The following is a 16,689-nucleotide window of genomic DNA, read 5'->3' as shown; positions in this document are numbered from 1 at the left end:
CAGCACCACTCTAGTTCAGATGGGATGGAAACAGTGTGAGGTTTTTATGGTGGCTGGAAAGGTGCATATGGCAGTGAATAAATATTATAACCAGTGACAAAGCTAAATTTGAGTTACCTGCAAGAAAAATCATTCTATACTTACACACTCTTCTGTTAAAAAGTAGATATTTTCCAGTATGTATCATTTGTCTACTGCTAATATAAATTTGCCAAAAAAATTCTTTGCTTAAGTCCCACCCCGTGAATCAGCTATTTTCTTCACACACCCTTTCTGCCTGAATGCTCTTGGCATGTTATTTCAATTTTTCCTACACTTGCCATTTACAGAAAGGAATCTGAGTTGCTTACTGAATAATCGTGACTCATAGAAACAAAGATACAGCAATCAAAAAAAAAAAAAATCATTCACCAAAATGCTTTTGAACTTATAAGGTGTAACATAACAATTATTTGACTTTCCTAATCTGAATATGGGTGGCAGGATGGAGCAATGGCAATGCTGTAACCTCGCAATAAGGAGACCAGGTCCTCCCTGCATAGAGTTTGCATGTTCTCCCCATGTCTGTGTGGGTATCCTCCATGTGCTCCAGTTTCCTTGCACTGTCCAAAGACATGCAGGTTGGGTGAGTTGGCAATGCTAAACTAGCCCTTGTGTGCGTTTGCTGTATGAGTGTGTGTGTGTGTGTGTGTGTTTGCCCTGCAATGGACTGGTGCCGTATCCAGGGTTAGTTCCTGAATTGAGCTCTATGCTAGTTGGGCTAGACTCCAGATAGATAGGTAGATAGATAGATAGATAGATACTGTAGATACTTTATTAATCCCAAGGGGAAATTCACATACTCCAGGAGCAGCATACTGATAAAAAACAATTTTAAATTAAAGAGTGATAAAAATGCAGGTACAACAGACAATAACATTGTATAATGTTAACGTTTACCCCCCCGGGTGGAATTGAACAGTCACATAGTGTGGGGGAGGAATGATCTGCTCAGTCTGTCAGTGGAGCAGGACAGTGACAGCAGTCCATCCAAACCCCCACCATGACCGTGGTCTTGGGTAAGCAGGTTAGAAAATGAATTTAAACTTTAACTTCCATTTGCAGGTAACATTTTTACCATGAATCTATATATATATAAAAGTCAATTTGTGTATGTATGTACGTTCCAGCATCACTTCCGAACGGCTGGAGTGATTTCATGAAACTTGGTATACATGTTTCTCATTGATCAACTAAAAATACTGTAGGGTGAAATCAGCCCTAACTGGGTAGGGTGGGGAGTGATCTTGCAGTCTTTTATGCATGTTATCATCCAGTTAACACTCGGAATGACCACCAGAGGGTGAACTGGAGGTGACTGACAGAATTCTTTATGTTTGAGCACCATCGCACCCCTGTTGCTTTAAAATTAAATCAAGTTGGCCCTGTTCCAAGCATCAAATGTATGATAACATACATACAAGACCAGAAGTCATGCACATTAGTGAGTCTTCATTGTTTGTTAATTTATTTTTATTTTTAAAGTTGTAGTTTTTTGAAATTATATTTTTCTTAAATAAATACAAAAAAAAAAAAAAACACTTTATTTTCCTCCAGCGCAATGCTGGTTATTTCAGCTAGTTATAACTGAAAGTGGATGCCATTGAACAGAATGTAGGTTGGCCTATTATATTTTTATAATTTTTTGAAATATCTATAAAAAACACACATAACTAAGCAAACAATATACATGTAACAGTACCTTGGAAAAGTATTTATGTCATGATTCATTCAATAAATGACATAAATAAAAACCTGTTACTTGTTCTTTCTGTGGCCCTTTACCTAATGTAACACATAATTTTTCATGGAACCATACACGTTTAGTGCTTCATGAAATGATCATATTTAAGCAAACTTTCCAATTTACACAGGAAGAAAGCTTGAGTAAAAGAGTATATTAAATGTTAAGTGATTGAATGGGTTGAAGGGAATGCAGCAATTGAGAATGTTCAGTAATCACTACAAAGAGTTCTACTTGAGGATCCCTTTTGATCAAGGGCTATCATATACATAAAAATAAAGTTTCAATCATTCGATGACATGCACATGCAGTTTTTACCTAATTTTAAGTGATACAGGACATTATTTTCTGATTTTACAATACTAGGCTGGTAAGAGTTTCTTCAGTTAATTGTATATCATATCAATAGAATTCTGTGGTGGGCTGGCGCCCTGCCCAGGGTTTCTTCTTGCCTGTGTTGGCTGGGATTGGCTCCAGCAGACCCCCATGACCCTGTGTTAGGATAGAGCGGGTTAGATGATGGATGGATGGATGGATATCAATAGCATTAATACTCTTCCACTTCAGAAAAGTTACACATGTTTTATAATATGTAGTAGACTATTGTTTGCTACTGTACAGATCTTACTACGTTTTGGAGTATGTCAGGTGTTGCACCAAAAAATGGTTATAAAAGCATGAGGGCTTATGGTGATCTCAAGGATGTCTGATTAAATCAAGCCATATTTTATTTGACACATACAAATTCAAATGGAGTACAACATGTAGGGAAATATCAAACTCACACTCGAGAAGGACAGAGCTTCAAATCATTTATTGCCTCACTATTTTGCAGACACCTTTTTTTAGCCATTGTTTTTTTCATTTATATTATTAAAAGGGGTAACCAGGTTGGTACCCCAACCTTTTTTGGCAGTCTACGTTAGTTTGCTTACCCAGCTAAAAGTATAATCTATATGTACATTTTTTAAAGAATGTCTTGTTTATTTACATAAAAGATTAATTCTAATGATGTTGATTCTCCTGGTAAATGAGTACTTTTGACCATTAACCAGGAGAACCAATACAGACCAATCAAAGCAAAATACACAAAGTTGGACTTACATGCTAAAGTGTTAATTTGAAATAATACATTTTTGTTCAGGATGGCATAATGGCATAGTGGTCAGCACCGCTGCCTCATAGGTCCAGCCTGAATTCACTATCCAATTGTTATCTCTTTCGATTTTGCATATTCTCCTTAAGTCTGTATTATTTTTCTTCTAGGAATTCCGGTGTTCCTCCCACATCGTGCGTGTGCATTTAGGATATTTGGAGATTACAAGCTGGCAAGTGTGTGCATTTGCATTGAAAGGCCCAGTGACTGGTGTCCTGTCCAAGACTTTTTCGGTTTTATGTCCAATGTGACTTCAGTGACCCTACATTAGATTAAGTAGATTTGAACATTTATGTTTGTATATTTGTGCCTATTTTAATCTTAAATTTGAACATCTTCTTGAACTCATCAATTGTGTTTAATTTGTGTGTAAATGACAAGTGAGGCTCAATTAAATAAAGCACCATATACTATGCATGAAGAGTTGACACTTTGGAATTTCTTTCATCCCCAGTTAATCATACGAAGGCCTGTATAGATAGATAGATAGATAGATAGATAGATAGATAGATAGATAGATAGATAGATAGATAGATAGATAGATAGATAGATAGATAGATAGATACTTTATTAATCCCAAGGGGAAATTCACATAATCCAGCAGCAGTATACTGATACAAAGAAACAGTATTAAATTAAATAGTAATAAAAATGAAAAAAAATGAAAAAAATTTAAATAAAATTAATGTTTTAATTTTAAGTGACTCAACTGCAACTGTGAAAATTATTGAGGACAAAAGGTAAGATGGACATGAAAAAATCAGGGTTTATACTATTTATACAAACCTAGGCTTCAAGATTCAAGATATAATTTATTTGTGTGGATATAAAAGTTCCAAACCTCATGAATATGTAGTCTCTTCCAACCAATGGGATGTCACTTTTCACAATGCCAAAAAAAAAAATCAATAAAGTATACATATTAACTATTTTGTCCAGTAGTCACTTTTAAATCACTTTCTTCACTAAAGTAAAATATATGAAAAGTTACCAATAAAAAATTCAAATGTTTTTTAAATAAATGAACAGTAAATAAATATGATGGCTACAGAAATTAAGAGTGGTCAGCATTTGCTTTGATTACTTTAAGCTGAGCCCTAGCCAAGAGTACACTTATAAAGCATTGAAAAGATTACTAAGCTGAAAATAAGGCAGGAGATCATTTTCCTACTGTGGTATTGAATTAAGGTTAGGACCCCTCTGGGTTAGCAGAATTAGAAGCGAGCCAGCAATGCTGAGTAGGCTATTAACAACAGTGTTCATTAAACAGTGAAGCTTTATACCATATTACCCCAAAAAGGACTATTACGGGATGGGGATTTATGATAAGCTACTAGAGAAATATGCAAATATTGTCTAGAAAGGTTAATGCAACAGCCATAACTACAGCATGTAGCTGAGGGAAGCATGTGCTTCAAAACAACTGTCTCAGATAGGGTCTATTATTGGCATGATTTTTGAATAGATGTGTATTATACAGTTTTGGGCTTAACTAAACCATATCTTACACAGTTTGAGCATGTCTATGTTATCTATTATTAATCTCCACTTGTTACCTGAAACTTTTGTAGTAAAGTACTGTTTCCAGAAAAGACACAAGTCATTGAGTAATAGATATTTACAAAATATAAGATATGTGGGACACTGCTTATAAAAACTATGATAGTCCCTCTTTAGTTTTCTTCCAATTCCCTCTCATTCACATACTAAAAATCATTCTTTTTTAACATAATCAGACTACATTCAGTTCTAATATTGATTAGTGAAACTGTATGATGAATTTCAACAGGATTCCCAGGTCAATCCTGCTTCCAATCCCTCTCATTTTCTTAACTACAGTATATGTGTTCCTGAATTGTCATTGTTATGCTTCTTTCCTTATCCTTTCGTTCCATGTCATGGTATTTTTTGATGGCTGCATCACTGTCTTCTATCCACTTAAGCAAATGTAATTTCATTGAAATACCTTTAGCATTCTCTTACATGGGACTATATCTGGAGTTATTTGGGAGTGAGGTTGTTGTGGGAGGTTCCACTATTTTCTCTTTTTATTAGAGTTGTTATAATCACTTACTAATTTTTCAGTTTCTGTTATTTCCTTGCTCTTAATACAAATATAACCATAAAAAAACATTAGTATAGTGCGGAGATACATTGTATATCAGTATTCATTATTTGCAGTGATAAACAATTGGAAAATGTTTGTGAAGTGAGCTATATGCCATTTAATATAATCTCTGATTTACATGGGAGAAATTTTTTGTGAGGTTAAATCTAGCCCATAGGATTCTCTATACTAAAAGTACATGATATACTGAATACTCAGTATTTTGAAGAGGTGGAAACATAAGGTTGCTATTTGATATGGAATTCCAAACCAGTAAAAACAGAAACATAGCTAAAAGGTAGGCCGAGTACAGCACTTTACCAATACACTAGCTGTTAATTAATAAGAAAAAGTAAATAATTTTTTTCACCTTAATGTATAAAATATTTCTGTAATATATCCATCCATTATCCAACCCGCCATATCCTAACTACAGGGTCACGGGGTCTGCTGGAGCCAATCCCAGCCAACACAGGGTGCAAGGCAGGAAGCAAACCCTGGGCAGGGTGCCAGCCCACTACAGGGCACACACGCCCACTATGGACAATTATGATCGCCAGTCCACCTAACCTGCATGTCTTTGGACTGTGGGAGGAAACCGGAGTACCCGGAGGAAACCCACACAGACACAGGGACAACATGCAAACTCCACGCAGGATCCGGGAAGTGAACCCAGGTCTCCTAACTGTGAGGCAACAGCACTACCACTTCACCACCGCGCCGCACCTTCTGTAATATATATAATCAACAAAATTCCTGTGTTATTTTAAAACCATGTTCACATTGAAGATGACGGAAATCTGTTTTGTATGGTTTTATTCTGTTTCAGACTTGATAACAGCCATTGGAACTCCTTTTTTGTCTTTATTTAGTTGCGTAAAGTTTTGTGCTATCTAATGACAGACAGCATTCAAAGCTCTGTAACGTAAGTGATTTCTCCCAAGATCTCCCATTATAGATTCCTTATTCATTTTTCGGATGTTAAAAATAGTTTCATTTTTTCAGAAAAACAAATTATTAATCAAATACTATAAATGTCTACACAGATGGATACCAAAAGTACTACAAGACAGAGATAGACTGATACATTTAAGAGTCACTATAATACAATGAGATAGAAAGATAGATATTAAATATTAGATAGATAGATAGATAGATAGATAGATAGATAGATAGATAGATAGATAGATAGATAGATAGATAGATAGATAGATAGATAGATAAAGAAGTGACTAATCATAGACAGATACATAGATGGAAACTGACTATTCTATAGAGAGACAGAAAATGACTAATCACAGATAGACAATGAAGTAACTAATCATAGACAGATAGCTTCCTAATACTTTCTGATAGTTGACTACCTTATTAGAAGATTGTAAGCAATAACTAGTAGCATTATGTTTTAAAAAAGAATTCTGCCTTGGCATCACAGAAAAATAAAAAGCTTTACAAGTCTTAATAGAATCCAAGACTGTTGAGTTGAGTTGTCAGCACTATCTTCTGTTCTCCACAGCTCTTACACAGAAAACAATTTTATATTACAGTTCTCACCATTTTGAGTTAGCTTGGTTGAACAAATGAGTGTCCCAATCTGAAAGCTGTCCTTAATAACAGGAAGGTTGCTAGAATGATGAAAGGGTTTTCCAGTTTGCCGCTCTCTCTCATCCTGATCCACTCTGGTGCCTGCTAGACAGAGGTATGACTTAGCATCTTCTGCTTTCTTCACATCTCCCTAAAAGTAAATCACATTAAAAAATCTGATTTTAAGACCAATACTTGTGTGACACATGCATAAGTGTTAACTCCTCTTACTTTTAGATATACAAACACTGAATGTTTTATTTATTTATTAATCCTTTTGATTATTATTTGGCTGACGTCTTTATTCAAGGCAACTTGCGATATCTGACAGATACCATTGGTTATACTTCTTTTATTTTTCCAATTGGAGTAAAGGCAGGTGAAGTGACTTGCTCATGGTCACACATTGTCAGTAGCAGGTGTGAAGGACAGCCGGGTCCAATACCCGGCAGGGACGCCCCTGCTACTTATGTTCCGGGGGAGCCACCATGGGCACTCCAGTACCTCCCCCTGGACGCTTGGTGGCAACCTCCATGGCTGACGGTGATTCCCCAACCACCTGCAGGGCTCCATGGGAGATGGAGTCCTCCACAGCCTGGTTGGGGGCTCGGATGGCCGCTAGGGGGAGCTGCATGGACTCAGCAGCCTGGCTGGACGAATCTTCAGCCCCACCCGGAGGTGAAATTAGGACCAGGCGGTCAAGCACCTGGAACACTTCCGGGTGGGTTATAAAAAGGGCCAGCCACCACCACTCGAGGAGCAAGGGTCGGGAGGAGGAGGACTACGCTTGTGGAGGAGTGGTGGTAGAGGAAGAAGAGTGTGTTGTGATTTAGTGTTGGTGCTTTGGGACTGTGTTTGGGCTGTGTGGCACGGGGAAGACGTGTCCCACAGCTGGAGGAAAATAAAAGTATTTGTACTTTTTATACGTGCCTCCATGTCTTTCTGTGTCGGGTTAGGTGCCTATATAGCGCCTTTGTTACACAGGATTTGAACCAACAACCTCAGGGATTGAAGTCCTAAAGAAATCATTTTATACATTTGTGTTATATAAGGAAACTAATAAATCAAGGTTATGGACACTAACTGCTGTAATTCACTAGGTGTTGTAATTCTCTCTAAAATGTATATAAAATTGATGAGCTAATACCAAATTAACATACCAGCTCTATGCCTCACCTTGTATACAAGAAGGTCATGTTTCCCATCTCGCAGGGTAGTTTCATCCTCTTTCATAAGTTTCACAAATGCCATGCCAAATGGTTTCTCTGACTTGTCCCTGGCTGGAAATAGAATAGTATCTAGTAGTTTGTTCATGAAATATGTATCTGATTTTTCCCCTTCCACCCTTTTTACGAGGAAGCAGAAAGGGTAGAACAATATTTAATTTCTGAAGATATGTAATAAAGCTGACTCTCAAATGATTATGTCCATTATTTGATAAATGCCTTAATTGTAATAAATATTCAAGCACCTTATGCGAAATTTACATTTTTCTTAAACTTCCTACAAGCATAAAAACAAGGCAACAGGGTTTCTCTTTCTCAAAAATCAGGCAACATGAAAGCACTTTGTTTCCTTTTTTAATATCATTAAAAAATGAATAATACTCTGCACACAATCTCCTATTATTGTTAAAGAGATAAATGGTGTCATTTGGTACACTGGTGTTGTAATTTCCTGAGGTCCAAGTGCCTGACAATTCATAGTGCACTGACATCACAACCGGAAAAGATTCTAAGATCACGACTCTGCTTAAATGAATTAAAAATATTTATATCTTGGAAAAGAGCACATGGCAAAGTAGATGTTACACATTTAAACCTTGGTATGATTTCATTTTATGTATGTTGCCCTCAACATGAAATATTGCAGCAGTCATAATAACGATAATATTAGCAATATATGTAGTGCAGGAAGAAGTGAAAGTGAAATCTAACATACCAAAATAGAACATGACTAAATCAAATAGCTGAGATGAGAAAAGTAGCCCTTACCAAAACGGAAGCCGTTTGATCTATTGACTGATACCCATATATTCTAGCTGCTAAGGCCTCTTTTTTCGTGAATACCACTAAAGAAAGGCAGTTACCCTTCAGAAGAAATAATACCATTGCTTTTAATGCATTAATTAGTATTCCTTAACTCCCCTATAGATAAAACACCAAAAAAGCAAATATGAGTTTTCCAACTGGTAATGGTTATCTGCAATAATGGAGGTCCTGGACTATAGGAGTATGAGGGGTATTCTTAATCTCTCATGAGGATCCTTGAATGTTGTATAATAATACAATGTGAATACTTCCAAGGAGGTGAATACATTTTCTAATCACTATACACTCATTTTAAAATCATGAGCGCAGACCTGGCTTTCAGTTCACAAATACTGGAACCAATTAGTAGCATAACAACAAAACATTCTGGCAGCATCCACCACAAGCTCAACACAAGAACCATTACAAAGAAAACAAAACTGTCTTAAGTGCACATTTGTGAAAAGGTATCATTCTACAAAAGAAAGCAACCACTGGACTAAACTTGGAAAAAAAGCAGGTTTGCGGATTTTGTTTACTTAATCCAGCATTAGGCCTTAACACAATCCTAATAAATTAGAAATAAGTGGAGGTCGAGTAGACTGGTGAAAAGATTAGCTGCTTCACACCACTGACAATCCCTACTATAAGGCATAAGAAAAATGTGTTATGAGAATAGCAAGTCATTAAGAAATGTATACTTACAATCCTGAGAAGAGCGATGACGAAAGGTGAAGCGCAAATGGCAGCGGCAGACATCTTCAATAGGAATGGCAACCTTTAAAAGAGATCGTCATTGATAATATCTCCATGGCTTATGACAAAGAGAAACTTTATTATTAAAGTGCCTGAATGGTACAAGGCACTTTAAGAATTTTGAATTAATTTCTCCTCTTATCTCCATTTCTGAAACCGCTATTCCTGGTGAGGGTCATGTTCTGGGTCGGCCTCAGGGTCTCCAGCCTGCACATGCCCAAACCACTTCAACTACTTCCTCTCAATCCAGAGCAGCAGTGACACTACTCTAAGGCTCTCCTGAATCACTGGGCTTCTCACGCTATCACAAGGTGTCAATTTAGCCACCCTATGAAGAAACGTAATTTCTGCTGCTTGTACTCGCAATCGTATTCTTTTAATCATTACCCAAAGTTTACGTCCATAGGGGAGAAGAGGGATGTAGAGTGACCGGTAAACACAGAGTTTTGTCTTTAGACTTAGCTCCAATTTTACCACCACAGATCTGTACAACGCCTGCAGGACAGCTGCCACCACTTTAATCCACTTGTCAACCTCACAATCACCCTTTCCATCACTTGTGAACAAGATCCCAAGATACTTGAACTCCTTCACTAAGGGCAGTTCAGTTGCTCCCCTCACCTGTAGACAGTAATCTACTCTTTTCTGAGAGATAACCATGACCACGATGATGGTGCTGACCCTCTTCCCATCTGCTTCACACTCGGCAGCCAGATGAAGCAAAGAGGACATCTTCTGCATAAGGCAACAAAGTTACACTATATCTCCCCAACTGCACACCCTCACATCATATGCTGCATCTTGATATCTTGTCCATGAAAAGCAGAAACAGGAGTAGTGACAATACACAGCCTTGACAGAGCCTTACACCCACAGTAAACGAATTTGACTTAACGCCAGTTCTTCCTACACAGCTCTTAATATATTCAAATAGCGAACGAAAAGCATGCAAGAACGGCCCTGTTACCCTATATTCCTGCAGCACCTCTCACAATACATGCTGATGGACAGGATCATATACTTTTTCCAAATCTACATAGCACATGTAGACTCCCATGCACCCTCCAGCAACTGAGCCAAGGAGAAGAACTGGATAACTGTTCCAGTGCCAGAATGGAATCCACATTGTTCCTCCTGTGTTTTTGGCTCCAACCATTGAATAGAGTATTTCCTCCAACACCCTTGCATATGTGAGTAATGTGATTCCTGTGTTTTCAGAAAACACTACTCTGGCGTATTTGATTTTTACATTAAGTTTGCTCAGCATCCAATCTTTTATATCCAAACCAATTCCAGATAACAAACTCATTCATATAAGATGCACCACTTGTCATTTTCTTTGTATGTAATATGTTTTAACTGCACACATGCTACTAGATGATTGACTTAGGATGTTTGCTCAACTGTTTACTTATAATATTTGGTAATTTAAAAAAAAAAATAACATGACTTGATATTTGCGTATCACTTTAAAACATTAATTTGGTTTGAACGACTTAATGAAAAAAACAAACATATTGTAAATATAAAAGTAACAGTTTCTGAGTATCTTGCATCATGAAGGACAATTCTACTTCTACTCCAGCTGCTCTGCAACCCTGCCCTGGATAAGTATGTTAAGAAAATGGATTGATGCATATAGGAAGCATATAATTGCCATACTTGAAAAAAACTGTCAAAAATCAATGTAATGTTAAAAGAATTACATAGAACAGCAGCAAAGGATGCTTTTATGTATAATATTAATTGCTTATAGGTCACAGAGTTAAGGTGGAAGGGCAGTAAACACAGCAAGAATCCATATTTTGTTATATAAAACCACAAAACACATACCTTAACAGTTTCATTCCAACATGGCTGCTTCACCTGGTAGTAAATTACAGACTTGTACTCTGTGACACCCTCACACCCTGCACCTGGGAAAATTGCTTTCTGAGGAAAATAAAAGGAAAAAGAAATAAACATTTAAAATATACCATAAGAAGAAGTATAACTGATGTCCTCAAGACCTTATACATGTGCAGTGAAGTAAAGTAAATTCAAAAACACCCTGAGTAAGTAAAAAAAGAAACACAACACTCATCATTGGACTAAAATGTAAACGTTTGGTTGTCGAAATATTAATAATCAAATATGAATGTGAGGAAAAATTCTGCAAAGCAAAACTGCAAAAAAGGAAAAAAAAATGACAGTTGTGTTATAATCCTCCACAAACTACTGTGACCACCTCTTGCAGCAACCACTGCTTGACACCTTCGGTGCACAGAGATGGCTCAATGACCTTCTGAATCTTAGGTTATGGGATCCCATTCCAGCTGAAGGTTTTCATAAAGCTGCTGGCCACTAACAAGCAGAGGGTCATATCTCTGAGTGTTGTGATCCCAGGCATTCCAAAGGCCCTCTATGGGGTTAAGGTCAGGAGAGATGGCAAAGCAACACCTGCATACCAACATAATTCTTCAGGACAGTTTTGACCATAGCAGCTTTGTATATGGCCTGGTATTGTCCTGCTGTAGAGTCTGGTGATGCACACTAATGGAGCAAAGAGTCTTTGACTACTTGCTATTCTTTAAGGCCAGCATCATGGAGCCTGTCCCTCACATTCATGCCAATAATGCAGACATTGTGTACGCTGGCAAGTTCAGCAGCAGTATGGGTGGTAATTCAGAAATAATCTCTCAGATAGACCTCTCTGATGTTCCTGCTCTGATGTGGTCACTCAAGGGCAATCAGACTTCAGACAGATATTTTTCATGCCACTCTGTTGAAAACATCCTGCAATTGTGACACAGAAGAGTGGGCTAATACTTGTACAAGCAGACATGGGTCATTACTAAAAAGGCAGAAACACAGTGAACTAACAAGAGGGAGATGCAAGAGTTAAGCATCAGAAATCAGGATAAAACAGAGTACCCAAATAATTAATACATTCCTAAATAATAGTAATGTTGCAGCAAGTAAGAGTTTAATTTTCTTGTTCGGAAATCTAGATGAGGAGGGTTGGAAACGTTTTTGAGGTTAATTCTCATTGCAGTTGTTCAAATGCTCTTATTATATGTCTGCCTGCAGCATATCAATAACATTTTCCCTTGCTTCTTGGTGACATTTAAAACATTATGGAATACACAGAAAACTGACTAATGCCTCAATTACACATCTCAGTGAGCTGATTCCAGTTTATCCACTGATCGGATTTTGGTGTAAATACCATAAAACCAAATAGTATCCAATATTTTGAGGCCATATACAGGCTGCGGTACTGAATTTTGATTTAATTCAGATTGCCCATATCCAATGTGAGTTTAAAAAGTCAGATTGCACTTTCACTCAAGGATGTGCCTGAATTACATACTTTTTGGGCATTACTTGACACGTTAAAAAAGAGAAAAGCTTGGCAATAGATGATTGCACAGATATTTAAATGTTATTGGTTTCATTTGAAAGTTCCACAATTATTGGGATTCATCAAAGTAGTTATTGATACAGTTCCACCACTTTTGGCTCCTGTTGTATATCCAAATTCTCTTCTGAAGGGAAATAGCAGAAGAACATAGTAAGGCATATAAATACCAAAGTCCTTCTATGTGATTAATACCATTTCAAAAATGATATAATGTAAAATCTTGAAAAGTGGAGAGCATCAGCAGAAAAAAAAAACATAGAAGGATTCACGTTTATGCATTACCTGCATCATAACGCATGCAAAGTTCATACATAACCTGAATGCATATATCAATGCACAGGCCACAACTTGAAAGTGTACTCTAAGCACCCCAGACACTGGATGGGATTTCTTCACAAGTTCAAATTTGATTATCGAAACCTAGCAGTGTTAACAAGGCAATAGTGTGGCTTTTGTTTTGCTGTGACCAACACTTTGAATTAAGGCGTTTTACAAGGTGACCTGATCAAGCATTGTTCTTCCGGACCTTGTTAGATACCCTAATGAGCTTTAGTGTGCTTGGCAAGATGCTGGCTATTTTGAGTTTTCTCATTCCAGAAGAGGTGTTGTTTCTTTTTTCCATCAGTATATCTACCTAAACGGTTAGACAGCCATTTTCTTTATTACAAGTGACAGACAGACAGACAGAGTTGCGTTAGAATAAATTAAAGTTAGAATTAATGAAAAGAATAGCTTCTAGTTTCTACCTGAACTGGATTTCCTTCTTCGTCCAGAACGCACATCATCACTTCAACATTTTTGGGGGTCTTCTTCTTGCCCTTGTCAAACTCACCCTGGATCAAAGTCACATAGATATCGTTCCGTACATTGCCTGGAAGAACCCAGAAGTAAAAAATGGCCTCTCTAAGAACTTCACCAATGTAACAGTTGGACCCTGACAAGAAACATGAAGTTACAAGTATGACTTACCGGGTAGAATTATTTCTGGAAAGCCCATCTTTCTTACAACAGCGGTGGAGCGGTTTACCAGGTGAGGAAAGTCCTTCTGTACCTGGGACAAGTCACCAGGTAGTAATTTCAAAGTGACCCAAAGTCCTGGTGAGACAAAATGTACACTTGCAGGAAAGCCGATTGTGAACAAGCACAGGAATTTATGTATACAGTCTTTTAGGTACAGTAAAGGAAAACTGAGAGTGGCATCTTCAGGTTCTTTTAGTGAGGGACAAAGAAAATGGTGTCATTCCATTTAACGGGAATGGGCTGAGGACAGTCTTCTTTTATGCACAGTAATGAGGGATATTCTGTGTGACAGAACGATACCTATTAATGGAACAACAGATTGGCCTAAGGTAGAAATATGCAGGGGAATATGAAGCAGCCTTCACTGGAAGATGGTGGGAGAGTACAATGAGATTTAAACAAGGCTAGGACAAGTTTTTGTACTTGCATATAAAACTGTTTGCTCCAGGCCTCAGCATTCATATCTGTGCTGCTCACGGCATATAATTCTATCAAAAATGTGAGATCTTCTCACTCTGGTCTTCCTATTGTTTCAAAATCAATTCTTGACAAATGCTCAGTCAGCATTACATCTCTGTGAAACTTTCCTTCCACTTCTAAACCTTCTCCAACTTAATTGAAAAAAACAGACTTTTCTCAGACCTTTTATTTATTGCTCCTTCATTTACAAGTTTTAAGAGTAGTGACACCACCATTTTGTACTGTTGTTTGTATAACCAAAACATGTCAATTTTATTATAACTTTGTCACTATGAATTCCTTTGTACATTTATATAGTAAAGCTAAATTAGATTTCATAAATTTAATGATAAATCTTAGATGCTCCAAGTATCTGTAAATGCTGCACTTTAGTTTCTGAATTGGCTCTTTTTGATTTTTATTGTAGAGTGCAAAATACTTTACTCAATGCGTCCTAAATTCAGTCCTGTCATACAGTACTTCATACTGCTAAGTAATCCTGTTTGTTTTGAATGCAGGAATTTATTGACTCACTTATGGCTGGCCTGGTGGAGTATTTCACTTTACTCAGAAAGACTTCAAGTTGTCTGACAACACCAGATCAACTAGTGATGGGTATGTGTTAACTTGTTTTTATGACAGTGTCCTGTTATAGAATGGCATTCCATCTATGATGGTTTCCTGTCTTACATGCAATGCTGTTAGGACAGGTGCCAGCTCCTCACATCTCTGTGTAGGACGGGGCATTGGTTATATATTTACTCGAATAAAGGCTTTGTTTTATGAATCCTCTGAGAGGCTACTTTGATGATCTAAACTAATAATATGAATTAAAATTACATTCAGCAAATACAAGGTAAGAGGTACAGCACAACATGCAGCTAACCAGCCCAAAGGCAGACCTATGGAGAATCCACAACTGTGATGCTTGTTGAAAGATAAATGTGTCGGCCAAATGAATCAATCAAAATGAATTACGATTTGATGCTTTCAAAGCCTGTCTAGTTTATGCCTTTGGCAAGATACTCCTTAAATACAACTGATCTACCCCAAGGGCATCGTACTACTGAATGTCACATCCCGCCTAACACATTCAATTGGTTTTAACATGCACTCCCAGCAGCTGACAGAGTTAAAATGACTTGCAAAAAGTATTTATTTAGGAGACCTGGGGCAGCAGGGTGGGATCGATCTCTAAAATAAAGCATTCTTTAGACTGTGGAAATTGGTTCTGTCAGCAAAAACAAAAAAATTAACTTTCCTCCCCCTACGCATTCAAACTCACAATTTATCACTCCTAATCTTAAATTTAAGCCAGCAGCTTCAGAAAGTGAAGCATTGGAACTACAACATTTGTCATTTTTATGTAGCTTTTTCAGTTTTGTTTCCCCTTTTGAGGACATACCCTTTCCTAAACGTCTGCTCTTTATTCCTAAAGTGTTAAGAGCACAGCAAAGAACCAAGTGAAGGAAACCACTTGTTGAAACCAAACAAAAAAGAAACTAGAATAAGTCATTATTGGCTTTGACAGGTTTGGCATCAAGAAGAATAGATAGACAGAGATAAAAGAATTGAGGGGGAAGGGGTGTCTTAGTTGTATTTGAAGATGTTAATTTAGGAATGGTGAGCACATACTAAATGTCAAAGGACCTGAGAGTGTTGGAATCAGTATATGATTATATGGGGGTTACATAGGAGCTACTTCTTTATTTTACATTGGTTAAAAGATGGGCACTCAGTAGATTCTGGTGTTAGCGTAATGAAAGTGTAAACAAAACTGTATTTTTATTTAAAAGGGCAGTACCAGTGATACCACCAGGATTTCATATTAGGGTAGGCCTAAATTTGTCATTGGTGGGCCTATTATTTTTATTAGAGCTAAATACACATTCATTTAAAAAAAACAGGAAGTCCTGTCATTCTCCACAGATGGTTAAGAATAAATCGACAGCCATCACAAGGCATGAACAGCCAAATAATATCCATTATAATTTTAAATAATATTTCATTACATAACAGCAAGCAGTCCAATTACCATTTTCCAAGTCCTTGCTATTTTTGCATACATATCTGATATATGTGTTTCCAGTCTATGAATACACAAGTGAATCCGTCCACAACCAAATCATTACTAAATGACAAATACACATTTTCTGATACCCTGTATTCCTGGCATGCACTTTACTGGTTGTACCAATGAACCTCAAAGTGACATGCTTAACCAACTGTAACAGAGATTGCAAACTTCAATATTAATTGAGTTGGTGGCTTGCGGATATCAGACAAATCTGTGACCTGTGTGATCATTCGGCGTTTGATGCTTGGGTGGATGCAGATTTTCCAGTATACTTAGTAATGGCATCACCCATCGCTAAATTAAAGAAACCTAGT

The 16,689-nt window shown here is 37.2% G+C and overlaps 1 protein-coding gene across 2 annotated transcripts in view; it reads right to left on the bottom strand.

The window, feature by feature from the left end:
* The window catches only part of dock5 (dedicator of cytokinesis 5), a 272,453-nt gene that overhangs the window by 93,462 nt on the left and 162,302 nt on the right, over window positions 1-16,689 (bottom strand). For both annotated transcript variants that reach the window (XM_039769628.1, XM_039769630.1), the window contains exons 13-18: window positions 13,789-13,914; window positions 13,566-13,690; window positions 11,250-11,348; window positions 9,366-9,438; window positions 7,807-7,910; window positions 6,601-6,781 (exon numbers count right to left, since the gene is read on the bottom strand). In XM_039769628.1, coding sequence (XP_039625562.1) covers window positions 6,601-6,781; window positions 7,807-7,910; window positions 9,366-9,438; window positions 11,250-11,348; window positions 13,566-13,690; window positions 13,789-13,914 — 708 coding nt within the window. The remainder of the gene's footprint in view (window positions 1-6,600; window positions 6,782-7,806; window positions 7,911-9,365; window positions 9,439-11,249; window positions 11,349-13,565; window positions 13,691-13,788; window positions 13,915-16,689) is intronic.

This window comes from Polypterus senegalus, chromosome 11, assembly GCF_016835505.1.
Source record: "Polypterus senegalus isolate Bchr_013 chromosome 11, ASM1683550v1, whole genome shotgun sequence".
In the NCBI taxonomy this organism is placed as follows: domain Eukaryota; kingdom Metazoa; phylum Chordata; class Cladistia; order Polypteriformes; family Polypteridae; genus Polypterus; species Polypterus senegalus.
Note: the sequence above shows the minus strand (reverse complement) of the source record. Positions and strands in the feature narration are given on the sequence as shown.